Genomic DNA, 27,780 nt, shown 5'->3' on the forward strand with positions numbered 1-27,780 from the left:
AAGCAAGGATTACGGTCAAACGTTTTCGAGCCCCAATGTCCCGAAATGCTTTGCGCCACGCTCGGGGAGAAGGTGACAGAGGACAACAAGGATGGCCTCGGCCTATCTAACGCACCAGCAGAAAGTGCTCCGCCTTTACAAAAAATCACTGAGACACGTTGAATCGTGGTGCATCTTTCGGTAAAAAAAAAAAAAAAGTTGTGTTTTTATGGCAGATGGAAGTCGTGTGTGGCGTTAGCTGTCGTTCTGGGTTTGCTAAATCAGCTAAGCTAACTGCTAGCCTGGAAGATCAAGTTTTAGCCTTTTTTCTATTCTGCTTATTTTCACTTGGCTTCACTTTTAAAACGCTTTATGCAGACATAAATGCAAAAGATTAGTCTCCATAGTAACAATGGTAATATAAAGTTGAAATCTCCGATAATGGCTTTTTTTGCCGATATCCTGATATAGTCCAACTCTGAATTGCCGATTCCGATATCAATCGATACCGATATATACAGTCGTGGAATTAACACGTTATTATGCCTAATTGTGTTGTGATGCCCCGCTGGATGCATTAAACGAAGTAACAAGGTTGTCCAAAGTATATAGTAGCATACCGGGAGAGTTAGTGCTGCAAGGGGTTCTGGGTATTTGTTCTGTTGTGTTACGGTGCGTATGTTCTCCCAAAATGTGTTTGTCAATCTTGTTTGGTGAGAAGGTGTTCCAAAATAAGAGAACAACTTTAACTCAAGTTATGGGAAAAAAGTGCCAACATGACACTGCCATATTTATTACTGAAGTCAAAAAGTGCATTGTTGTTTTTAAAATTGCCCCAAAACAGCAGCTTGGAGTTTGGGACATCATCGAGGGTTTTAAACAGAGCTGTGTTTGACAGATTTTGCAGTTTGTCGGCTCTGACACCAGCCCTTTTGAATTTTTTCACCGGATTGTGTTATCTCTGGTTAACAAAAATACTGTATGTGCTTTGGTGGTGGTCATATCATATCGAATCGTCAAAAAGTAGCAGATCAATATTAAGAGCTATTGTTTTTATTGGTTTGATTATTAACAGGGGTTGACTTCTTTTTACACTTAGATGAAAGTTAAACTGTTACTACAACATCTGCTGTCCATATTGTAGGTTGTGGTAGAGTTTGACACTGGAACAAATCATTTCTATTGTCATTTTTTGGTGTGTTAGAATTCACAGTGGACTTACTGATAGGAACACGGAAGAACTTTCATGAAAACACGAGGTCTCCAAATGTAGATCAATGACCGGAGCACGTTGCTCACTGAAGCAGACGCAACCTTGTGGGCTTTGAAAGGATTCGATTTAAGGTGCAACATTTGTTTCCATGGCGTCTGGGATGATTGTGGGCGGACGTGAAAGAGCAATGATTACCTGGCAGGAGGCGTGTCCAATCAGCTGTTCTAACGGCGGGATTAAAAAGATGAACGTGGAAAGCTTTAGGGGCCAAATTGCTACTTTAAAAAAAACAAAACAGTATTGGGATCTGAGCCGAGGTTGTCATTGTTGTCATTGTGGTTTGTGCAGCCCTTTGAGACATTCGTGATTCAGGGCTATATAAATAAACTTTGATTGATTGATTGATGATATTGTCAACAAACGAGGTATTGTTTGGATGGCACTTCAATCATTGACTTGTTGTACAAACCCCGTTTCCTAATGATTTGAGAAATTGTGTTAGATGTAAATATAAACGGAATTTGCAAATCCTTTTCAAATTATAGTCAATTGAATGCACTACAAAGATAACATATTTGATGTACAAACTCATAAACCTTTTTTTTTATTCAAATAATAATTAACTTAGAATTTCATGGCTGCAACGCGTGTCAAAGTAGTTGGGAAAGGGCATGTTCACCACTGTGTTACATCACCTTTTTCTTTCACCAACACTCAATAAACGTTTGGAAACTGAGGAAACTAATTGTCAAAGCTTTGAAAGTGGAATTCTTTCCCATTCTTGTTTTATGTAGAGCTTCAGTCGTTCAACAGTCCGGGGTTTCCGCTGTCGTATTCTAGGCTTCGTAATACGCCACACATTTTTGATGGGAGACAGGTCTGGACTGCAGGCAGGCCAGGAAAGTACCCACACTTTTTTTTTTTTACGAAGCCACACTGAAATAAGCAGGGGCGTCCATGATAACGTTGATTCGATGACAACATATGTTGCTCCAAAACCTGTATATACCTTTCAGCATAAATGGTGCCTTCACAGATGTATAAGTTACCCATGCCTTGGACACTAATACACCCCCATACCATCACACATGCTCGCTTTTGAACTTTGCACCTATAACAATCCGAATGGTTATTTTCCTCTTTTTTCTGGAGGACACCACGTCCTCTGTTTCCAAATACAATTTGAAATGTGGACTCGTCAGACCACAGAACACCTTTCCACTTTGCATCGGTCCATCTTAGGGGAGCTCGGACCCAACCAAGCTGGCGCCGTTTCAGGATATTGTTGATAAATGGGTTTTGCTTTGCATAGCTGAGTTTGAACTTGCACTTACAGATGTAGCGACCAACTGTAGTTACTGACAGTGGTTGTCTGAAGTGTTCCTGAGCCCATGTGGTGATATCCTTTATACACTGCTGTCGGTTTTTGATGCAGTACCGCCTGAGGAATCAAAAGTTCGTAATATCATCGCTTACGTGCAGTGATTCCTCCAGATTCTCTGAACTTTTTGATGATTTTACGGACCGTAGATGGTAAAATCCCTAAATTCCTTGCAATAGCTTGTTGAGAAATGTTGTTCTGAAACTGTTCGACAATTTGCTTACAAAGTGGTGACCCACGCCCCATCCTTGTTTGTGAATTACTTAGCATTTCATGGAAGCTGCTTTTATACCCAATCATGGCACCCAACTGTTTCAAATTAGCCTGCACACCTGTGGGATGTTCCATGTAAGTGTTTGATGAGCATCCCTGAACTTTATCAGTATTTATTGCCACCTTTCCGAACTTCTTTGTCACGTGTTGCTGGCATCAAATTCTAAAGTTAATGATTTGCAAAAAAAAAATCATCAAATATGTCTTTGTAGCAATATGGGTTGAAAATGATTTGCAAATCATTGTATTCCGTTTATATTTCCATCTAACACAATTTCCCAACTCATAGAAACGGGGTTTGTACTATACATTGACTTTCACAAAGTGCATTATTTTTTTATTTTTTTTAAACATGCCTCAAAACAACAGCTACAAAAACAATGAAGGCACACAGCTTCAGTCCAGAGTATACCAGAGTAATAAAGTAAACAATTACTTAGTCTTCCTTTAGTAGACTGCCTGGCATACTCTATGACAGGAAATTATAAACTGGGCTCAATCTGCCCTGTTCTAACGTATTTGTGTGAGTAACACAAATGAGCTGCAAGCTAGTGGTGAGTGCTTGAAGTGGCCTACCAGTCAGCCAGAGCTTCTGAAATGCTGCGTTGAGACAGAGCAGCTCCGCTCATTGCAAGCTGCTTTTGGTGTTTGCAGCGAGCGGTGAACATAGTGAGCTCATAAAGCATAACAACAAGTATATACATTTGATTATTGACATTTGATTATTCACAATCCGGGGAGGTGGGATGTGGTGGGGGGAGGGGGTTAGTCTAGGGTTGTAGTTGCCTGGAGGTGTTTTTTTAGTGCGGTTTTGAAGGAGGGTAGAGTTGCACTTTCTTTTACACCTGTTGGGAGTGCATTCCATATTGAAGTTGTAGCTGTTCCTGTGGATGTTGTCTTTGAAAGTATTGTGACATGTGTGTGTTGTAATTTAGGGACAAGTATCGCTTCTATGCCTGCCTGATGCGCGCTCGCTTTGAGGAGAACAAGAATGAAAAAGACATGGTGAAGGCTACCTTGATGCTGAAGGCGGGAGAGGAGGAGTTTTGGGAAAAGCAGCACCCGCAGCCTTACATCTTCCCCGACTCTCCTGATGGGACGTCCTACGAGCGTTACGAATGTTACAAGGTCAGTCTGAGGCGGGTGATGTGGGTTGTCAGTCTGCATCTCGCTCTTGTAGCTCAATTAGCTTATTTACAATTAGGGATGATGTTCGAAAACCCGTTCTCCCGATGCTTTGATAAGAAAAGGCTCCGAATCCCTTTTTGACAACCGGTTCCCGTTATCGAAGCCACTATACCGAGGGCGGGGCGATATGGCCTTTTTTTAATATCTCAATATTTTTAGGCCTTGCCACGATACACGATATATATCTCGATATTTTGCCTTAGCCTTGAATGAACACTTGATGCATATAATCACAGCAGTATGATGATTCTATTTGTCTACATTAAAACATTCTTGTTCATACTGCACTAATATATGCTCCTTTTTTTGAACTTTCATGCAGAGAGGGAAATTACAACTAAGTCAATTGACCAAAACTGTATTTATTAAAACAGTTAATAAGCAGTGGCACAAACATTCATGTCATTTCAAAACGGACAGTGCAAGATTGTCAGAGACATTTTAAAACAAGCTATGAGTGCACTTTGGTGCATGATGTCACTAAAATGACAATTCAAAACAACACTAAATTAAAGTGCACTTTTTGTACAGAATGCCACTACAATATTTTAGAACAAATAAAGTGCACTTTTGTGCATGATGTCACACAAGATATTTCAATAACTGTCAAATAAAAATGAGCTGCATAATAGGAAATCAAATAGTGTATGTCCTTCACTATGTGGTAGGTCAAACGTTATTTCCTTCTGTTGTTGACTATTTTTTTCAAACAGGGTTGATTTGGAAATGGTTGCCTCGGCATTTTGTTGGTGTGGCACCGAATGGAGATGTTGACAAGCGGAGTTTCAAGCTCTCTTCATTCTCCAGCGAGTGACTTTGCAAATGATGCTACAAATTAGCAGTAATGCTATTTTTTGTAGCAACACTTTTGCCAAACACTTGACAAATTACAGTTGTCTGTTCGACATCTTCCTGCTTGAAGAAAAACCACCGCCAGACAATGGACTGTTTTTTTTGCTGTTTTTCTTGGGAATTAATTATTCCTTCATTTGTTACCAGATTTGCACCTTCTCTCTCTCGTATTACCACTGGCACCACAGCTAACTTTACCCATGCTGCTACCTCTCTGCTCCACGAGGGCTGCTCCTAGTGCCACCCACATTGGTTTAAATGTAACCAGAATTACAGTGAATTATATAGATATAATTCACTAGTTCACACTATTTTCTTTGGTACATAATGTAATGATGAGTGTGAACAGTAGATGTCAATCCCACATAAGAGATATGTCTAGACTGCAAGATAACGCCAGTAAACGACACCAACCCTTTTAATGTTCAATTGAGAATATAAAACAATACATACAGTGCTCAAAAATCTGTCAAAATGTTTTTTGTGGGACTTTGTTTAGCTATGAAGCCGCACCACTTGATAGACTGTCGGTGCATTACGGCTATTGTAGTCAGACGTACTGTACAGCGATTCAACATATGGGTATTATAATGGTGTGTTTAAAAGAACCCTATAATGGCAGCAATTAACAGACATGCCGTTTTGTTTCGCAAAACCAACTTTTTTTTTGCTTCTGGTAGCTGTTGTTGTGAATTTGGGCTCTGCATAAGTCCCGAAAATGTCAAATGAAAGCGAGGAGGCATTGTGGAGATATTTTTTAAACAATCTTGCCTTCCTGCATACTTTCTCCAAACGGTCTGTTTAGAATGTGCACAATTGGTGATGTCACCAATTGCGAACACTGTCTGCGGATTATCCATATATGGTGTAAACCTACACAAACTGCCTTGCAGGTGTCCGTCATTTTTAGTTTATGTGCCCGCTTCTGTATTTAAGACGACAAAATGGCAAAATGACGACAACATTTAGGACACTATTCACACCTCCAGTCTCATCTGAAAAAGCAAGTAGTGCCCAGCTTATGTTTTTGTTTCGTGACAATGTGCCTTTGAGAAGCCGCTCCGAATGTGTAAAAAGAAGAGTCCTGCTCTGATTGAAACTTTTATTAGTATATTGCACAGTACAGTATATATTCCGTACAATTGACCACTAAATGGTAACACCCGAATAAGTTTTTCAACTTGTTAAAGTCGGGGTCCACGTTAATCAATTCATGGTAAAGAGCTCACAGAAAATCTACGATCAAGAATTGATAACAAGCATAAAGCTGGAAAGGGTTACAAAAGTATCTCTAAAAGCGTTGATGTGCGTGTGTCCACGCTAAGACAGACTTTATACAAATGGAGAAAGTTCAGCAATGTTGCTACCCTCCCTAGGCGTGGTCGACCTGTAAAGAGGACCGATAGCACAGCACAGAATGCTCAGGGAGGTGAAGAAGAATCCAAGAGTGTTAACGAATTTACAATACGTAAAATATTGAACAAGAATGTAGTTAAGGGGAGGGCACCACGGAAGAAGCCACTGGAAAGTGCACCTGGATGTTGCACTGGCAAAATATTTTGTGGACAGATGAACCCAAAATTTAGTTGTTTGGAAAGATCACATAACGCTATTTGTGGAGGAAAAACCGGCACAACACTTCATCCCAACTGTGAAATATGGTGGCGGTGGCATCAAGGTTTGGAGCTGCTTTGCTGCCTCCGGGCCGGGACGGATTGCTTTCATCCATGGAAAAATGAATTCCCAAGTTTATCAAGACATTTTGCAGGAAAACTTAAGACCATCTCTCCCGTCCAAAGGCAAAACCTAGTAACTCACTTCTAGCCGATTTTGACAAAACAAAGGAAAACCAATCTATCTTGATGCTGTCTTACAAAGATCTACAAAGTCATCAAAGGTATAGATGTTCTCTTGAGCTTTCATTTTCTTGCCGATTGAGCCATGGATTTAATCTGCTATCATGAACGTGTGCCCTTTCTCCAGATATTTTATCACAATCTCGGGTGGGCCCCATTCTGCGTTTGCACATTGGGCAAGAGCCGTGTACAGCGTCCAGTTTTTATTTTGATCTCCACAGTTATCTGCCCAAAATAGTATGCAAGGGGTAGAATCAAGAACAATAAATTTAATGAAGATGCTTGCAACGTCCTGGGTCAATCTTCCAAATATCCCCTCGTGCCATAATATCACATAATCAGGTTGACCGTCGGCCCCCATTCGTGCAAATGTCTCATTAAAGACAATAAGGCGACTGAAAAAAGAAGCTCCGATTGGTCCCTTGAGATACTAGGTTTTTCTGTTGTATCTATGCGGTTATGTGGTAGTTGCTAGGTCCTGCAATGCGCGTAACAGCTTACTTACGGAACAAATTACAATATCGCATACACTAATGTAAAGCATATCACCTAGGAACTCCAAAATTATCAGCTTAGTTTTGACCAAAATTGAGTTACTGGGTTTTGCCTTTGGACGGGAGATATTCTGTCCGCCAACTGAAGCTCAACAGAGGATGGGTATCGATACAGGACGACCCCAAGCGTAGAAGTAAATCCTCACCAGAAGGGCTTCAACAAAAGAAAATACGCCTTCTGGAGTGGCCTAATCAGAGTCCTGACCTCAACCCGATTGAGATGCATTGGCATGACCTCGAAAGCAAAGAATATTGCCCCGCTAAAACGGTTTTGTGAAGAGGGATGGTCCAAAATTCCTCCTGACCGTTGGGCAGGCCTGATCTGCAACTTCAGGAAACATTTGGTTGAGGTTATTGCTGCCAAAGGAAGGTCAACCAGTTATTAAATCCAAGGGTTCACATACTTTTTCCACACTGCATTTCAAATTTTTACAAAAAATGTAAACCCATATTTTGTGTGCGGTATTAGTTTAAGCAGACTTTGTCTATTGTTGTTGTTTTGATGACGAGCATAAGACATTTAATTACCAATTTATGCAGAAATCCAAGTTCACATACTTTTTCTTGCAACTGTATATTGATATCGTTTTATCACCCAGCCCTTTGTTCTATGAACAAAGGGATTTTTTTTTTAATTCTCATTTGCTGCATTGTTTTAACAGAACAAAAATTATTTTCAAAAACTTCTATTTCATTTGACTCATTTCTATCTCCTGAAATTCTGGCTGTCAAGTTCTAGGTAAAATGTGGCTGTTTTGTTTTTCTAGGTTCCTGAGTGGGTGCTGGACTACTGGCACCCGTCAGAGAAGGCCATGTACCCTGACTACTTCTCCAAGAGGGAGCAGTGGAAGAAGCTGAGATTGGAGAGCTGGGATAAAGAGGTGGGAATCTCTGCTGTGTCTTCTTTCAATCAATCAATCAATGTTTATTTATATAGCTCTAAATCACCAGTGTCTCAAAGGACGGCACAAGCCACAATGACATCCTCGTTTCAGATCCCAAATCTTCCCAGACATTCTTTGTGTAGAAGGAAAATCAAAAGAGCGCATACGCTCACCATCTGGATGTCAAACATTGTTCAATTGAAGCAAGTAACCACAAAGTATTCCCATCGTTGCTTCCAGGTGGCGCAGCTGGAGGCCGAGACCCCAGCCGGTGGGCCCAGGTCTGAAGCCCTACCTCCGGCCCGCAAGGAGACCGACCTCCCCCCTCTGTGGTGGAAGCACGTCACCCGCGCCAGGGAGCGCCCCACTTAAACACCCTCCCTCCCTTCGTCTGTAAAGACCCTCTGAAGAAGATCTTCTCGTGCACTTTTGATGGCTGAGAAAGACCACCTGATCCCTCTCAGTCCTTTTAGGTGCGTGACGTCTTACCTCCTGCTCTGTCACTAAATAAACATGTAAAGAAATAACGCTTCTCTCTTGTTTATGATGCAGTTTGCTTGTATGCTTGGCAGATAAAAATAACAAAAATGATGCACAAAGATATGCGGGGTTAATACCGATTTTCAAGGGCTTTGTTCTGGGGAAACTCACGTGCCATTTTGAAGCACTAAGTGGTCGAGGGCGCTTTGTCATGAGCTCTCCATCACTACGGGGACACTCGCGGCCTAAAGTTGTGCGGTCGTATCATCATGGAAACGGCCTTGAGAGAGTAGAAGTCCGAGTTCTTCCAGGAAAACCAGACGATGCCGTCCGGGCCGAGCAGGTTCTTAGCCTTTAGTGAGTAACGACCTCCCTGAGAACAAGAAGCCATCACGTGAGTGTTCATCTCCTTTGACTGCTAAAAATGTTTCTGCTTTCTCAAATGTTGCTATTACTTTGTAGTAGACGCCGTTGAGGTTGGCGAAGAAGCACTGGTGGAACCACCAGCCACTGTGGCTGATCTCGGCGCAGACATTGCCCGTGTCTGGCGTGCTGAAGGCGTGTTCATCGTGGTACCAAGCGAAGGAGTCCTTCATGGTCCCGCTGTAACCAGACACATGGAGGCGATACTGGTTCTTCTCATCCTCGATCCTGCAGGTAGACACGGCATTATCTCTGTAACAACCTGCTGTTTCTTCACACGTCACAGCTCGAGGAGAACTGCACTGATTTGTACAATTTTGTCTATCATTTACAATCCCTGTGAGAGAAGCACACGTTATTTTTTTAATGCAGTCTAACTCATAAATAAACGCTAGTAAAAGGCAGGTAACAATGGAGCCAATGGGAGTCGCTCTATTCCGCCTTTAATGCACTCTAAAAACTCCCATAAACATTTTATATACTGTATATATAAATGCTGTAAGTATATACAGTGCATCGGGAAATTATTCACAGCGCTTTACTTTTTCCACATTTTATGTTACTGCCTTATTCGAAAGTAGATCAAATTAATTTTGTCCTCAAAATTTTACACACAATTTACCATATTGACAATGGGGAAAGTTTTGGGGGTTTTCTTTTTTTAAATACATTTAGCAAATGTATTAAAAATAAATAAATCACATGTACATAAGTATTCACAGTCTTTGCTCAATACTTTGTTGATGCACCTTTGTCAGCAATTACAGCCTCAATTGCAGCATTCATCTTAGTCAAGTAAGGGAGGTGACCAAGAACCCGGTGGTCACTCTGTCAGAGCTACAGCATTCCTCTGTGGAGAAAGAAGAACATTCCAGAAGGACAACCATCCCTGCAGAAATCAGACCTGTCTGGTAGAGATGGAATATTTTTTCTTAGAAGTTTGCCAAAATGCACCTGAAAGACTCTTAGACCATGAGAAACATTCCAAAGTCTGATGAGACAAAGATTGAACTCTTCGGCATGAATGCCAAATTCTAGTTTGGAGGAAACCAGGCCAATACCATCCATCCAGTAAAGCATGGGGATGCTGTGGGGATGTTTTTGAACGGCAGCAAGTGGGAGACTAGTCAGGATAGAGGGAAAGATGAATGCAGCAATGTACCGAGACATCCTGGATGAAACTTACCACTTCCCATTCACCTTAATGGAGCTCGAGAGATGCTGCAAAGAGGGGTCGGCGAAACTGCCCAAAGATAGGTGTGTATAATTGCTGCCAAGGGTGCATCAAGAAAGTATTATGCAATGGCTGTGACTACCTACATACATGTGATTTTTTTTTTTTTTTTATAAATTTGCAAATAAATACAAAACTTTTTACATTGTCATTAAGGAGTATTGTGTGTAGAATTCTGAGAACAGCAATAAAATGATTCCATTTTAGAATAAGGCCGTAACATAACACACTGTGGAAAAAAGTGAAGTGCTGTGAATACTTTCCGGATGTAACAGGTATATTCAAAATGACATGCAATATAAAAATATTTTTCTCATTTTAAGCATACGACGGCGTCATAATTTCACAGAAGCATGAGAGCGTTTGCTTTTCCCTTCAACATAAACACGACTAAACATGACAAACTTCATGAGCGCCATCAAAGACTACTTTGGGACAAATGATAATCCAGAACTATATTTTTGAGCCTGAATATGAGGTGGATGAGCTAAAATGTTTAGAAACTGTGCTAAATAGATTAAGTGTTAGTGAAACACAAGTATCATGTAGCAGTATTGCTAAGTGCTAAACAAAAAATACAAACTATGAACATAATAAACCTACTGTACAATGTCTGCTCTCACTAGGATTCCCTCTGATGAGATGTTTATATCTTCCTGTTTAAATGAAGAATTAGTCACAATGCAGTCAAGCTTTTATTTTAATTTTTTTATTTTATCGCCATCCCCGGTTCTAAGTTGAATGTCAAAGTTCACCAACTTCTTAGTTTTATCGCTAAAACCTTTTATACAAGTGAGAAGCATGATTTATGAACTAAAATGACCTTTTTCCAGTTAAGAGGTGTCGACCAGATCATAGCAGCAAAAGCCATTTAGCTCTCTGTGATCACGGCGCCACAAAAAGTAGTTTGACTGCTTTCGCGCTTATAATAACATCGCTTGTTTATTATTCAGGTCATAAGATATGAATGGAGTATTATTGACGTTTTTTTAAAGGGATTTATGGGAGAAATAGAGTACTTCCTTTACCTGCATTTTTGGCCTCCTCATCATTGTCCTATATTACAAAATATAAAAACATATGCAGGCATGTGATTTTTTTCGTCTAAAGTCGGAATTCCGTCTTTTTTAATCTCGGGGGAAAAAAAAATGTATCTTAAGTTTTTTTTTTCCGACCCTAAGTCAAGATTCGTTTACTTGCCGATTCGTCTTTTGTAATCGAGATGTAGTTGATTGGTCGATATGTTCCTTTTGACCAATCAGGACATGTGTTATGAATGATGACGTTATTACCGCCATTTTCCAAATGTAAACGATGTCGGTTCTCAAGAGAAAGGACGCTTCACGAGTAAAAGAAATTGATAAACATGTCAAAAATAAGTTTCAATGGGACTGGATGGAAAGGGAAATCACTGATACTGTTGGGAAGAAGGAAGTTACGACTTTGTTTGGCGATTTTATCCGGAAAATCGATCGTCCCGGAAAAGTTTTGTGCACATGGTGTCATGATAATATTGACTATGGATCACAAGGTTTCAAGGCTTTGGAAGTACATGCGAATCGCCAAAAACATATGAAACAACTTGAAGCAAGGAAAACAAACTTTTCACTAGCTGGTACTTTTGGATGTCAACCGAAAGTCAGCAAACCTTACGGACTTCCTCCTTTGTTTACATCGACAACTGCCGTAGACATCGAGAGGAAAGATCCACCCAAATAACCCACTTCAGTTGCAGACAGGGTAGTTAATAATGAGGTAAGCTAAAAAATATTTGCTTGCGAAATACGCATGTTTGTTTTAAATATTAACCAATTGTTGCTTTGCGAAATATAAATGGGTTTTTCTAAAAATAAAAAGCAACGTGAAAGTATATTATGAAATTACAGAAATTCAAAGAGTCGCATTATTGATTCCCGTTAACAATTTATTTGAAAAATATTTGCATATAATACTATTTTGTTATATTAAGTTATTTTGTAGTCTCTCGAAACAATATTGTCAGTGGTGTAACAATCTTGAAGGTAAATATTTTCACACTTGTTTCATGCAATATGTCATTGTCCTCACATTATTATTAAATGTGTGAAGTGAACTGAAGTAATGTGGTGATACTGTAAATAAACTGTAGATAATAACACTGATCAGTATGACACCTGTGAATGTGAAATGAACACAAGATGTAAATATTAGTGACTAAATACTGTTGGGACTGAACCATATACAGTGAGTGATTCATTAGGATAATTGGGGTATGTATGTTCTATTAATGATGTTTTCATGTCTTTAAACACTCGATTCCCGCTTCCGCCATCCTAGTCACTGCCGTTGTGTCCTTGGGCAAGACACTTTACCCACCTGCCCCCAGTGCCACCCACACTGCTTTAAAAATGTAACTTAGATATTGGGTTTCACTATGTAAAGCGCTTTGAGTCGCTAGAGAAAAGCGCTATATAAATATAATTCACAATTCACTTCACTTGTCAAGACTTTCCAAAACGAGTAAAATTATCTAACCTCAATAAACCCAAAATACCTTAAAATAAATATATTCTCACTAATAAGTGCACTTATCTTGGTAGAAAAAAAGAGACGTTTTTGCTCAATATGTTGAAAAATATTCTTAAAAGAAGTAAATGCTGGTGCCACTATCTTGACATAATGATATGCGCTCTGCTTTACATTTCGTGAAACCAGCCAACTTATACTAAAAATTAATTTATTGTTCTTAACGGAAAGACAACAAGGCAAGCGCTTGTTACTTTCGGGGTCTCCTAGCCGCTCAGGAAAATCATACGGTCCAAAAATGCATTTTTCCATCGACAACATGACATCATCGCGCCAAGTGCGTGCTCTTTCAGTCAAATAGCGCGCATATACACAGCCCGGCCCCCGGGCAAAATCGTTTTAATTGTAATTTTGAAGAATCTATCTGAATGTGCATGAACTATTTCTGTTCAAAATTAATTGAAATCTTAAATGTTTAAATTCTAACTATCAGTTTACTGTACTGTGCCAACTGTACTACTATAGGAGTAGGTATTGTCTATTGTTTCATTGAAAATAAAACAGCAAAGTCCATTTGGCTGTCATCTATTTAATTATGAGACACAATTGTGTCAAAATCATGATTTTTTTTTTCTAATGCTTAAAATAAGAAATTACTTTTAAAAAAGTAGTTTTATACTTGTGAGTGTTGACACAGCTTTGCAACAGTTGATATTCTACTTTCAAGCATGTTCTACTCAATATAGGTCTTAAAATCTCTGCAATAAGCTGTAGTATCATACTGAGATAATTTAGGACCAAAACACTTAAAACAAGTAAAACACTAACATAAAATATGCTTAGTGAGAAAAAATATCTTAGAAAATAAGCAAATTATTTGACATATTTAATCTTACTTAGATTTCAGTTTTTGCATTGTGGGCATGGAGACGAGTCTGGGTTTGGAAATTGCCAGGAGAACGGTACGATACGGACTGCATTGTGCAGACTGTGAAAGTTGGTGGAGGAGGAATTATGGTGCGGGGTTGTTTTTTTCAGGAGTTGGGATTGGCCACTTAGTTCTAGTCAAAGGAACTTTGAATGCTCCAGGATACCAAAAACATTTTGAGCATTTGACAACTTTCTCTGTCGCTGCCACAAAAAGATGTGTTTTATTCTGCTCCTTCTTTGTCTCATTATGTCCACCAAACGTTTTATGCTGTGCGTGAATACACAGAAGTGAGCTTTGTTGATGTTACTGACTTGCGTGGAGTGCTAATAATCCATGCTATTCAGGGCGATATAGCTCGGTGGGTAAGAAGCGGCCGTGACAGCAACTTCAGGGTTCCAGGTTCAACCCCCGCTTCCGCCATCCTAGTCACTGCCTTGGGCAAGACACTTTACCCACCTGCTCCCAGTGCCACCCACACTGGTTTAAAAATGTAACTTTTATATTGGGTTTCACAATGTAAAGCGCTTTGAGTCACTTTAGAAAAGCGCTATATAAATATAATTCACTTCACTTCGCTTATTCAGGCTCGCTGTGTGTACATATTGCATCATTTTGCCTCGTTTGTAGGTATATTTGAGTTCATTTAATTTCCTTATGTTCTTTGTGTATTTAATTTATATCTGCATGTTTTTAATGACACTTTATCCGTATGTAATATTGGCAGCATTTCTCACAGTCGCTTGTGCTCCATGTTGTTCCAGACCACAGCAAACATTTCCCAGCTTGCAAAGATTGTAATAAATCCATTAGAAGACGACCGTATGTCCTTTCCTTTAACTTGGGGACACACATCTAGACATTTGGCAGTTTTACGTCAGTCATTTCCAGGAGTTGTCTCACCTTTTGAGACACTACGTTAATGTGTTGTCATTATTTTAAGACTTATATATGGCTTTTAACTTTTTGCAGCTCCAGACATTTTTTTTTTTTGTATATTTGGTTCAATATGGCTCTTATAAATCCTTTCAGCAAAAATATGGCAATATCACGAAATGATCAAGTATGACACATAGAATGGACCTGCTTTTCCCGTTTGAAGAAGGAAATCTCATTTCAGTAGGCCTTTAAAAGCATCCCAATGATGAACACGCTGAATAGATAGCTAGATAGTACTTTATTGATTCCTTCAGGAGAGTTCTTATGTGAAGATGTTTACAATACTTGAGTCCATCTTGTGTGTGTCCCCATGCTATTAGTGACCATCTTCTTTTTAGGTCTAATGGACAGAATGGGGGCTTCAAGGGCCCTCTAATGCTCCCAAATAGCGTTCAGGTTTTGTGTTTACCTGGAAAGCACTCCATTTAATGCAGAAACGTCAAGCCAGTCTGCTCGGAAGAGGGAAGCTTTATTGAGACTGGTAATGTACTTTTAATTAAAATGACCCCCAAAAACTTAAATATGGCCCTCTTGACTATGTTCAGCGTTTCCTAATATTAGAGCCGAGACCCATTGTTGTGCCATAAGCGCCCCCTGGAGGGCTGCCAAAAAAGATCTATTTCTCAGCTGTGGCCGTAGCAGTCCTCCACAATTTGTGGCAGTAATGACAATATCATCCATCCATCTACCGCTTGTCCCTTTCGGGGTCGCGGGGGGTCGCTGGAGCCTATCTCAGCTGCATTTGGGCGGAAGGCGGCATGTGATTTTTTTCGTCTAAAGTCGGAATTCCGTCTTTTTTAATCTCGGGGGGAAAAAAAATTATCTTCCGTTTTTTTTTTCCGACCCTAAGTCAAGATTCGTTTACTTGCCGATTCGTCTTTTGTAATCGAGATGTAGTTGATTGGTCGATATGTTCCTTTTGACCAATCAGGACATGTGTTATGAATGATGACGTTATTACCGCCATTTTCCAAATGTAAACGATGTCGGTTCTCAAGAGAAAGGACGCTTCACGAGTAAAAGAAATTGATAAACATGTCAAAAATAAGTTTCAATGGGACTGGATGGAAAGGGAAATCACTGATACTGTTGGGAAGAAGGAAGTTACGACTTTGTTTGGCGATTTTATCCGGAAAATCGATCGTCCCGGAAAAGTTTTGTGCACATGGTGTCATGATAATATTGACTATGGATCACAAGGTTTCAAGGCTTTGGAAGTACATGCGAATCGCCAAAAACATATGAAACAACTTGAAGCAAGGAAAACAAACTTTTCACTAGCTGGTACTTTTGGATGTCAACCGAAAGTCAGCAAACCTTACGGACTTCCTCCTTTGTTTACATCGACAACTGCCGTAGACATCGAGAGGAAAGATCCACCCAAATAACCCACTTCAGTTGCAGACAGGGTAGTTAATAATGAGGTAAGCTAAAAAATATTTGCTTGCGAAATACGCATGTTTGTTTTAAATATTAACCAATTGTTGCTTTGCGAAATATAAATGGGTTTTTCTAAAAATAAAAAGCAACGTGAAAGTATATTATGAAATTACAGAAATTCAAAGAGTCGCATTATTGATTCCCGTTAACAATTTATTTGAAAAATATTTGCATATAATACTATTTTGTTATATTAAGTTATTTTGTAGTCTCTCGAAACAATATTGTCAGTGGTGTAACAATCTTGAAGGTAAATATTTTCACACTTGTTTCATGCAATATGTCATTGTCCTCACATTATTATTAAATGTGTGAAGTGAACTGAAGTAATGTGGTGATACTGTAAATAAACTGTAGATAATAACACTGATCAGTATGACACCTGTGAATGTGAAATGAACACAAGATGTAAATATTAGTGACTAAATACTGTTGGGACTGAACCATATACAGTGATTCATTAGGATAATTGGGGTATGTATGTTCTATTAATGATGTTTTCATGTCTTTAAACACTCGATTCCCGCTTCCGCCATCCTAGTCACTGCCGTTGTGTCCTTGGGCAAGACACTTTACCCACCTGCCCCCAGTGCCACCCACACTGCTTTAAAAATGTAACTTAGATATTGGGTTTCACTATGTAAAGCGCTTTGAGTCGCTAGAGAAAAGCGCTATATAAATATAATTCACAATTCACTTCACTTGTCAAGACTTTCCAAAACGAGTAAAATTATCTAACCTCAATAAACCCAAAATACCTTAAAATAAATATATTCTCACTAATAAGTGCACTTATCTTGGTAGAAAAAAAGAGACGTTTTTGCTCAATATGTTGAAAAATATTCTTAAAAGAAGTAAATGCTGGTGCCACTATCTTGACATAATGATATGCGCTCTGCTTTACATTTCGTGAAACCAGCCAACTTATACTAAAAATTAATTTATTGTTCTTAACGGAAAGACAACAAGGCAAGCGCTTGTTACTTTCGGGGTCTCCTAGCCGCTCAGGAAAATCATACGGTCCAAAAATGCATTTTTCCATCGACAACATGACATCATCGCGCCAAGTGCGTGCTCTTTCAGTCAAATAGCGCGCATATACACAGCCCGGCCCCCGGGCAAAATCGTTTTAATTGTAATTTTGAAGAATCTATCTGAATGTGCATGAACTATTTCTGTTCAAAATTAATTGAAATCTTAAATGTTTAAATTCTAACTATCAGTTTACTGTACTGTGCCAACTGTACTACTATAGGAGTAGGTATTGTCTATTGTTTCATTGAAAATAAAACAGCAAAGTCCATTTGGCTGTCATCTATTTAATTATGAGACACAATTGTGTCAAAATCATGATTTTTTTTTTCTAATGCTTAAAATAAGAAATTACTTTAAAAAAAGTAGTTTTATACTTGTGAGTGTTGACACAGCTTTGCAACAGTTGATATTCTAGTTTCAAGCATGTTCTACTCAATATAGGTCTTAAAATCTCTGCAATAAGCTGTAGTATCATACTGAGATAATTTAGGACCAAAACACTTAAAACAAGTAAAACACTAACATAAAATATGCTTAGTGAGAAAAAATATCTTAGAAAATAAGCAAATCTTACTTAGATTTCAGTTTTTGCATTGTGGGCATGGAGACGAGTCTGGGTTTGGAAATTGCCAGGAGAACGGTACGATACGGACTGCATTGTGCAGACTGTGAAAGTTGGTGGAGGAGGAATTATGGTGCGGGGTTGTTTTTTTCAGGAGTTGGGATTGGCCACTTAGTTCTAGTCAAAGGAACTTTGAATGCTCCAGGATACCAAAAACATTTTGAGCATTTGACAACTTTCTCTGTCGCTGCCACAAAAAGATGTGTTTTATTCTGCTCCTTCTTTGTCTCATTATGTCCACCAAACGTTTTATGCTGTGCGTGAATACACAGAAGTGAGCTTTGTTGATGTTACTGACTTGCGTGGAGTGCTAATAATCCATGCTATTCAGGGCGATATAGCTCGGTGGGTAAGAAGCGGCCGTGACAGCAACTTCAGGGTTCCAGGTTCAACCCCCGCTTCCGCCATCCTAGTCACTGCCTTGGGCAAGACACTTTACCCACCTGCTCCCAGTGCCACCCACACTGGTTTAAAAATGTAACTTTTATATTGGGTTTCACAATGTAAAGCGCTTTGAGTCACTTGAGAAAAGCGCTATATAAATATAATTTACTTCACTTCGCTTATTCAGGCTCGCTGTGTGTACATATTGCATCATTTTGCCTCGTTTGTACTGTAGGTATATTTGAGTTCATTTAATTTCCTTATGTTCTTTGTGTATTTAATTTATATCTGCATGTTTTTAATGACACTTTATCCGTATGTAATATTGGCTGCATTTCTCACAGTCGCTCGTGTGCCATGTTGTTCCAGACCACAGCAAACATTTCCCAGCTTGCAAAGATTGTAATAAATCCATTAGAAGACGACCGTATGTCCTTTCCTTTAACTTGGGGACACATATCTAGACATTTGGCAGTTTTACGTCAGTCATTTCCAGGAGTTGTCTCACCTTTTGAGACACTAAGTTAATGTGTTGTCATTATTTTAAGACTTATATATGGCTTTTAACTTTTTGCAGCTCCAGACATTTTTTTTTTTGTATATTTGGTTCAATGTGGCTCTTATAAATCCTTTCAGCAAAAATATGGCAATATCACGAAATGATCAAGTATGACACATAGAATGGACCTGCTTTTCCCGTTTGAAGAAGGAAATCTCATTTCAGTAGGCCTTTAAAAGCATCCCAATGATGAACACGCTGAATTGATAGCTAGATAGTACTTTATTGATTCCTTCAGGAGAGTTCTTATGTGAAGATGTTTACAATACTTGAATCCATCTTGTGTGTGTGCCCATGCTATTAGTGACCATCTTCTTTTTAGGTCTAATGGACAGAATGGGGGCTTCAAGGGCCCTCTAATGCTCCCAAATAGCGTTCAGGTTTTGTGTTTACCTAGAAAGCACTCCATTTAATGCAGAAACGTCAAGCCAGTCTGCTCGGAAGAGGGAAGCTTTATTGAGACTGGTAATGTACTTTTAATTAAAATGACCCCCAAAAACTTAAATATGGCCCTCTTGACTATGTTCAGCGTTTCCTAATATTAGAGCCGAGACCCATTGTTGTGCCATAAACGCCCCCTGGAGGGCTGCCAAAAAAGATCTATTTCTCAGCTGTGGCCGTAGCAGTCCTCCACAATTTGTGGCAGTAATGACAATATCATCCATCCATCTACCGCTTGTCCCTTTCGGGGTCGCGGGGGGTCGCTGGAGCCTATCTCAGCTGCATTTGGGCGGAAGGCGGCATGTGATTTTTTTCGTCTAAAGTCGGAATTCCGTCTTTTTTAATCTCGGGGGGAAAAAAAATTATCTTCCGTTTTTTTTTTCCGACCCTAAGTCAAGATTCGTTTACTTGCCGATTCGTCTTTTGTAATCGAGATGTAGTTGATTGGTCGATATGTTCCTTTTGACCAATCAGGACATGTGTTATGAATGATGACGTTATTACCGCCATTTTCCAAATGTAAACGATGTCGGTTCTCAAGAGAAAGGACGCTTCACGAGTAAAAGAAATTGATAAACATGTCAAAAATAAGTTTCAATGGGACTGGATGGAAAGGGAAATCACTGATACTGTTGGGAAGAAGGAAGTTACGACTTTGTTTGGCGATTTTATCCGGAAAATCGATCGTCCCGGAAAAGTTTTGTGCACATGGTGTCATGATAATATTGACTATGGATCACGAGGTTTCAAGGCTTTGGAAGTACATGCGAATCGCCAAAAACATATGAAACAACTTGAAGCAAGGAAAACAAACTTTTCACTAGCTGGTACTTTTGGATGTCAACCGAAAGTCAGCAAACCTTACGGACTTCCTCCTTTGTTTACATCGACAACTGCCGTAGACATCGAGAGGAAAGATCCACCCAAATAACCCACTTCAGTTGCAGACAGGGTAGTTAATAATGAGGTAAGCTAAAAAATATTTGCTTGCGAAATACGCATGTTTGTTTTAAATATTAACCAATTGTTGCTTTGCGAAATATAAATGGGTTTTTCTAAAAATAAAAAGCAACGTGAAAGTATATTATGAAATTACAGAAATTCAAAGAGTCGCATTATTGATTCCAGTTAACAATTTATTTGAAAAATATTTGCATATAATACTATTTTGTAATATTAAGTTATTTTGTAGTCTCTCGAAACAATATTGTCAGTGGTGTAACAATCTTGAAGGTAAATATTTTCACACTTGTTTCATGCAATATGTCAGTGTCCTCACATTATTATTAAATGTGTGAAGTGAACTGAAGTAATGTGGTAATACTGTAAATAAACTGTAGATAATAACACTGATCAATGTGACACCTGTGGATGTGAAATGAACACAAGCTGTAAATATTAGTGACTAAATACTGTTGGGACTGAACCATATACAGTGATTCATTAGGATAATTGGGGTATGTATGTTCTATTAATGATGTTTTCATGTCTTTAAACACTAAAATATTTTCTTCAAATGGTGCTGTCTTTGTTAATTTTAGCATGTTAAATTGGTGAAAAACCAGGAGCTTCGGGGAAATGTTTTCAATCTTTTTCATTGTGGTCAAATCACATGTCTGCATATGTGTTCTTGTCCTTCATAGAGATTGTGAATGATAGGCAAAAGTCCCCCACCCCCCCCCCCCCAAAAATGTTGTTTCTTGTTAAAGTGACATTACTTCCAGCTTTTGTAGATGTCCTGTTAATCTAGTGCCAAGCTAACATGGGATGTAGTGGCAGCATCCACGGGAGGGCTGGGCGATATGGATATGGCCTTTTATTAATATTTTGATATTTTTGGGCCATTTCACGATACACAATATATATCGCAATATTTTGCCTTAGCCCTAAATGAACACTTGATGCATATAATTACAGCAGTATGATGATTCTATGTGTCTACATTAAAACATTCGTGTTCATACTGCATTAATATATGCTCATTTTAAACTTTCATGCAGAGAGGAAAATCACCACTAAGTTAATTTAGCAAAACTGTATTTATTAAAAATGTATTAAGCAGTGGCACAAACATTCATGTCATTTCCAAAACAGAAAGTGCAAGATTGTCAGAGACATTTTAAAACAAGCTATTAGTGCACTTTTGTGCATGATGTCACTAAGATGACATATCAAAACAACACTAAATTAAAGTGCACTTTTTGTACAGGACGCCACTAGAATAGTTAAAAACAAATAAAGTGCACTTTTGTGCATGATGTCACACAAGATATTTCAAAAACTGTCAAATAAAAATAGTGTATGTTCTTCGTTCTGTGGTAGGTTCCTGCAGACTTTATCTCCTTTTGTTGTTGATTTTTTTTTTTTCACATGGCATTGATCTGCAAATTGCTGCGTCTGCATTTTGTGAGTTTGGCGCCGAACGGAAATGTTGGCATGCAGTTTCATGCACTCTTTATTCTCTATAAATAGCTATATATAGCTCAGTTGGTAGAGCAGCCGTGCCAGCAACTTGAGGGTTGCAGGTTCGATTCCCGCTTCCGCCATCCTAGTCACTGCCGTTGTGTCCTTGGGCAAGACACTTTACCCACCTGCTCCCAGTGCCACCCACACTGGTTTAAATGTAACTTAGATATTGGGTTTCACTATGTAAAGCGCTTTGAGTCACTAGAGAAAAGCGCTTTATAAATATAATTCACTTCTAGCGGGTGACTTTTCAAATGATGCTACAAATTAGCAGTACTGCACCTTTTTGTAGCAAGGTTTTTGCCGCATAATTGTCCAACATATTCCCGCTTGAAGCCAAACCACTGCCAGACGACGCACGCCGTGCTGTTTTTTTTGGGAATTAATTCTTCCTCCCATTTGTTACCAGACTCCCACCTTCTCTCTCTCATATTACCACTCGCAACGCACCATTAGCACCACGGCTAATGTTACCAATGTAGCAACCTCTCTGCTCGGGACGTTGCACGCGTGACGTGTGTAAGAAGGTGCGCTTGTTTTAAGTCTCTGTGAGAAGGAGAGACAAGAACGATTGAGAAGAGCCTGGAGTGTAATGCCCCCAGCTAAGAGCAACTGTGTGAGAACGTATACTCGAATATCAAAATATAGTCATTTTCTATATCGCACATACCGTATTTCCTTGAATTGCCGCAGGGCATATAGTATGCGCCTGCCTTGAATTACTGCCGGGTCAAACTCGCTTCGCAAAATAATTAGCGCATGCTTTTGATTGATTGATTGATACTTTTATTAGTAGATTGCACAGTACAGTACATATTCCGTACAATTGACCACTAAATGGTAACACCCGAATAAGTTTTTCAACTTGTTTAAGTCGGGGTCCACGTTAATCAATTCATGGTAATGCTTAGTATTACCGCTTGGTCAAACTCGTGACATCCCCCTGTCATCATTTTCAAAATGGAGGAGGCTGATTTCAATACCGGTAATTTGAAATCGCATAAAGGGAAGAAGATAAAGAGCTATTCAGTAGGATTTAAAGGCCTACTGAAACCCACTACTACCCACCACGCAGTCTGATAGTTTATAAATCAATGATGAAATATTAACATTGCAACACATGCCAATACGGCCTTTTTAGTTTACTAAATTGCAATTTTAAATTTCCCGGGAGTTTCGTCTTGAAAACGTTGTGTAATGATGACGTGTACGCAAGACGTCACGGGTTTTTAGGAACTATGAGCGCTGCACACACACACAGCTAAAAGTCGTCTGCTTTAACCGCATAATTACACAGTATTTTGAAGATCTGTGTTGCTGAATCTTTTGCAATTTGTTCAATTAATATTGGAGAAGTCAAAGTAGTAAGATGGAGTTGGGAAGCTTTAGCCTTTAGCCACACAAACACACGGTGATTCCTTGTTTAAAATTCCTGGAGGTGAAACTTTACTATGGATCAGAGCGCGATCAAGCGAACATGAATCACGACGGAATGTCGACCAGCAGGTTTCGGTGAGAAAATGGTGCTAAAAAGTCGCCTCTTACCGGAGATCAGCTGAGCTTGTGCCGTCCGTACAGCTGTTGTCGACTCCCCTGAGACACTCGCGTCAAGACACCCGTGGAGACACCCCTCCGACTATCAGGTACTGTTAAACTCACTAAAACACTAGCAACACAATAGAAAGATAAGGGATTTCCCAGAATTATCCGAGTAAATGTGTCTAAAAACATCTAAATCCGTCCCATTGCAACCGCGTTTTTTTTTTTTTCTAGTCCGTCGCTATCAATATCCTCAAACACGAATCTTACATTTTCGCTCAAATTAATGGGGAAATTGTCGTTTTCTCGGTCCGAGTAGCACTTTTTGTTGGAGGCTCGCATTAAAATCAATGTGAATATGTGAGGAGCCTTCACACTTGTGATGGCATCGTCTGCGACTTCCGGTAAAGGCAGGGCTTTTTTGTCAGCACCAAAAGTTGCAAACTTTATCGTGGACGTTGTCTACTAAATCCTTTTAGCAAAAATATGGCAATATCGCGAAATGATCAAATATGACACATAGAATGGATCTGCTATCCCCGTTTCAATAAGAACATCTCATTTCAGTAGGCCTTTAAGGTCCAAGCTTACATCACACTCAAATTTTTACTGCGTGCCTTTGGTAAGTGCCTGAGTGAGAAGAGGTTTTAAAATAATTGGCGCATGCTTACTTTTACCGCATGCCTTTGGTAAGCGGAGGAGTGAGTAGAGGTTTTAAATTAATTAGCGCCCCGGCGGCAATTCAAGGAAATGCGGTAGACAAACCCACGATATATGTAGTATATCGATATATCGCCCATCCCTAATCCACAGACAGTGTTGGGTGTGACCTGAAATTGTTGTACAGGGCGTGGCGGTGGACGTGGCTCCAGTCCTGCATGTCAATGCGTAGGCGGTAGTGCCCCTGGTCGGACAGCAGGTGGAGCTGTTGGTTTCCCAGCCAGTGTTCGCCCCACGGGTCACCGAAGCCATGGCGATACTCGGACCAGCCACGGTTGAAGCTCACTGAGCCATCGTGGCGCTGTTGGAGCACCGTCCAACCTCCACCTTGGTGAACACGAAGAACCCTTCGAACCTCACGCTGGCACGAGGAAGACTCAAGAACATGAATGGTACGTGTTTGTGTCACCTTCTATCTCCATGTCGCAGTAGACCGGCATATTTGCACCGGGTGACAGGACAATGGTGTAAACACCAGAATGTCGCACACCACTGAGATACAGAGACGCACAATCTGACGGACAGGAAGACACAAAGTGTCGATCTAAGGGAGACACAAAGACAGACGCTAATTATGACATGCTTGTTGCTGACTGGTTTCCATAGTTTGACCGTGCTTGTGTACCTGGCACTAAAGTGTCACGCCTGCCCAGCAGCCTGCCGGCAGTGCAGCCCATGCTTGCAGTCATGTGGCGAACGCCGGAAGACAGATTGCGGACGTCTGCCTGCAGTTCGTGCAGCAGCGCCGCATGCACGCGGAGCAGCGTCCTGGCCTCGTCGTGACGCATCTCCACGGGGTGTATACGCTGGTTAAAGGTGGAGTTTGGACGAGGGTTTTCCTCCTTCTGAGAGATAGACTTCTTTAGTGATGTGTAGGACGTCAACATGACTATTTTCTGTCCCCTACGGAGGAACTTGTATAATTCTGTTAGCTTGCAGGGTCAACTGGGGGTTAGTGGGCCACAAAGAAAAGTAGCTGAGTCTACCTGAATCTCCAGGATCTGGACTCGATGCCGATGATTTCTCAGTTCCTCCTGCAGCTCTGACGTGGTCTCCCTCAACTCCTCTAGTTGCTCCTTGTGGTTCTGGTTCTCCTGAAGCCAGGAGGAAACCTCTTCCGAGCAACGAAACATGTCAGGGCAGCGTTTCTGAACCTCCCCCACCGTCGCTCTCAGTCCGCAATGGCCGTCAGAAGTACGCTCGCCGCACTGCGCCGCCGCACTGACGCCAGGCTCACCGGTCTTTCGTCTCTGCGTGTCCAGCGAGGTCTCATGGTGGGGTTCGGTGGGGGTCTCCTCAAGGATGCGACTCGGATACACGTCTGCATCCTCGTAGTTGTCCTGGTGTAAGTCGGCTCCGTCTACGTCAGCTTCTCGGAGGGTGTTGGGGTGCACGTCCTCATCGTGTCCGACGTCTGACCAATCAGAACTTGTCACAAGTTGGCCAGTCAGCAGGACCACGGCCACGAGAAATGCTCTCACCTTCATCCTCAACGTACCCTCGCTCAGCCTGTGCTTGACTGTTGAACTGCAACACATGCAACAGTTTTTCAGCAGAGGGCGACTTCAAGACATGACATCTATGGACAGTCAATGAAATGTCCAAATGCTGTAAAATTTAGGCAGTAGACCTCTAATTGGACACACAGAGGATCATTCCTATAGTGTGCAAATTGACTTAAACACTCAAAAAGTAAAGTGTTAACATTATTTTTTGTGATAGAGTGATTGGAAGACATAATTGTCACAATAAACATTCATGAAGTTTAGTTCTTTTATGAATTAATTCTGGGTCTACTGAACATGTGAACAAATCTGCTGGGTCAAAAGTATACATATAGCAACATACATGATCAATGTTGGTGATGTAGAAAAGTTACAATCAAATCGAATTAGCTTCATGGCATGGCCTCTTACTTTGTGTGAGGGATTATGATTGACGACACCTGTTGACTTCTCTGAGGCCATTTAAATAGGGCTCATGTGATGCAGTCATTAGTCTCCGTTACAAACGCGACAATGGGAAAATCAAAAGAACTCAGCACAGATCTGAGAAACCGAATCATTGACTTGAACAAGTCAGGAAAGTCAGTTGGAGCCATTTCAAAGCAGCTTAAGGTCCCAACAGCAACTGTGCACACAATTGTTTGTAAGTATAAAGTGCATGGCACAGTTTTGTCACTGCCATGATCAGGAAGAAAACGTAAGCTGTCACTTGCTGCTGAGAGAAAATTGGTCAGGACGATCAAGAGTCAACCGAGAACCACCAAAAAGCAGGTCTGCAATGAACTGGAAACTGATGGAACACAAATGTCAGTGTCCACAGTCAAGCGTGTTTTGCATCGCCATGGATTGAGAGGCTATCATGTAAGAAGGAAGCCCTTTTTCGAGAAGCGGCACATAAAGGCTCATCTAAAGTTTGATGCTGAGCACATGGACAAAGATAAGACCTTCTGGAACTATGTTCTGTGGTCAGATGAAACAAAAATTTAGCTTTGTGGCCACGATACCCGGCGATATGTTTGGAGGAGAAAAGGTGAGGCCTTTAATTCCAGGAAGACCATCCATACTGTCAAGCATGGTGGTGGTAGTATTATGCTTTGGGCCTGTTTTGTTGCCAATGGAACTTTGCTTTACATATGGTATATGGGACAATGAAAAAGGAGGATTATCTCCATATTCTTCAGGACAACCTAAAATCATTTGGGTCTTGGGCGTAGTTGGGTCTTCCAACAGGACAATGACCCCAAACACACGTCAAAAGTGGTAATCGAATGGCTAAATCAGGCTAGAATTAAGGTTTTAGAATGGCCTTCCCAAAGTCCTGACTTAAACCCCATTGAGAACATGTGGACAATGCTGAAGAAACAAGTCAAGGTCAGAAAACCACCAAATTTAGCTGAACTGCATCAATTTTGTCATGAAGAATGGTCAAAAATTCAACCAGAAGCTGACCAGAAGCTTGTGGATGGCTACCAAAAGCGCCTTATTGCAGTGAAACTTGCCAAGGAACATGTAACCAAATATTAACATTGCTGTATGTATACTTTTGAACCAGCAGATTTGCTCACATTTTCAGTAGACCCATAATAAATTCATAAAAGAACCGAACTTCATGAATGTTTTTCTTTGTGACCCACGGGTAAGTGCTCCAATTACTCTATCGCAAATAAAAAGAGTTGTAGAAATCATTGGAAACTCAAGACAGCCATGACATTATGTCCTTCACAAGTGTATGTAAACTTTTGACCATGACTTTATATATATATATATATATATATATATATATATATATATATATATTACACACACACATGTTTATGTGTATATAAACATGTGTGTGTATATCTATATGAATGTATGTATATATGTTTCTGTATGTATATGTAAACATATTTGTATATTCATATATGTACACATGTTTATGTATACATATATATATACACACAGCGTTTCCTAATCTTAAAGAAATTACGACAAACAATAATAGTATCAATTCTGAATAACAGTCCTACCTGTGCGTGCAGGAGGCCGTGTTGGTGCGTGTGCATCCCGACAATCTTCTCAGGGGATTGTCATATTGGACCACATTTAATGAGATTATACATTGTCACTGCATCGCACTAACCACTGCCTACAAGCGCTTAAAGACCTACTGAAACCCACTACTACCGACCACGCAGTCTGATAGTTTATATATCAATGATGAAATATTAACATTGCAACACATGCCAATATATTTTTTTTTTAGTTTACTAAATTACAAGTTTAAATTTCCCGGGAGTTTCGTCTTGGAAACGTCGTGGAATGATGACGTTTACGCAGGACGTCACAGGTTTTTAGGAAGTATGAGCGCTACGCACACACACAGCTAAAAGTCATCTGC

At 40.1% G+C, this 27,780-nt stretch overlaps 2 protein-coding genes across 3 annotated transcripts; one reads left to right on the forward strand and one right to left on the reverse strand.

Moving 5' to 3' along the window:
* Positions 1 to 20: 20 nt before the first annotated feature.
* ndufb9 (NADH:ubiquinone oxidoreductase subunit B9) lies at positions 21 to 8,707 on the forward strand. The gene is made up of 4 exons (XM_061897345.1): positions 21 to 180; positions 3,782 to 3,974; positions 8,064 to 8,177; positions 8,421 to 8,707. Exons 1-4 carry the CDS (start codon positions 92 to 94, stop codon positions 8,550 to 8,552), a joined length of 528 nt encoding a protein of 175 aa, XP_061753329.1. The 5' UTR covers positions 21 to 91; the 3' UTR covers positions 8,553 to 8,707.
* LOC133551049 (fibrinogen-like protein 1) lies at positions 5,992 to 27,453 on the reverse strand. 2 transcript variants are annotated; one of them, XM_061897341.1, is made up of 8 exons: positions 27,410 to 27,453; positions 25,377 to 25,422; positions 24,882 to 25,309; positions 24,521 to 24,737; positions 24,305 to 24,439; positions 24,006 to 24,222; positions 9,116 to 9,311; positions 5,992 to 9,033 (listed from the first exon to the last, which is right to left on the reverse strand). In XM_061897341.1, the coding sequence occupies exons 1-8, from the start codon at positions 27,443 to 27,445 to the stop codon at positions 8,887 to 8,889; spliced, it is 1,422 nt and encodes a 473-aa protein (XP_061753325.1). In that variant the 5' UTR covers positions 27,446 to 27,453; the 3' UTR covers positions 5,992 to 8,886. The 2 variants fall into 2 exon arrangements, with proteins under 2 accessions (XP_061753325.1, XP_061753324.1); XM_061897340.1 differs by having other exon boundaries at positions 5,996 to 9,033; positions 24,521 to 24,740.
* Between the last annotated feature and the right edge of the window lie 327 nt (positions 27,454 to 27,780).

Source organism: Nerophis ophidion, linkage group LG04 (assembly GCF_033978795.1).
Source record: "Nerophis ophidion isolate RoL-2023_Sa linkage group LG04, RoL_Noph_v1.0, whole genome shotgun sequence".
Lineage (NCBI taxonomy): Eukaryota > Metazoa > Chordata > Actinopteri > Syngnathiformes > Syngnathidae > Nerophis > Nerophis ophidion.

Excerpts from the sequence above, each read along its gene's own strand:
- LOC133551049 (XM_061897340.1), bottom strand. The coding sequence starts at position 27,445 with ATGCACACGCACCAACACGGCCTCCTGCACGCACAG. Across the intron at positions 25,423-27,409 it reads ACGGCCTCCTGCACGCACAG|TTCAACAGTCAAGCACAGGC; the intron begins GTAGGACTGTTA and ends CATGTGTTGCAG. Across the intron at positions 24,223-24,304 it reads CTGCGACATGGAGATAGAAG|GTGGAGGTTGGACGGTGCTC; the intron begins GTGACACAAACA and ends GTGTTCACCAAG.
- ndufb9 (XM_061897345.1), top strand. The coding sequence starts at position 92 with ATGGCCTCGGCCTATCTAACGCACCAGCAGAAAGTGCTCCGCCTTTAC. Across the intron at positions 181-3,781 it reads GAATCGTGGTGCATCTTTCG|GGACAAGTATCGCTTCTATG; the intron begins GTAAAAAAAAAA and ends GTTGTAATTTAG. Across the intron at positions 3,975-8,063 it reads AGCGTTACGAATGTTACAAG|GTTCCTGAGTGGGTGCTGGA; the intron begins GTCAGTCTGAGG and ends TTGTTTTTCTAG.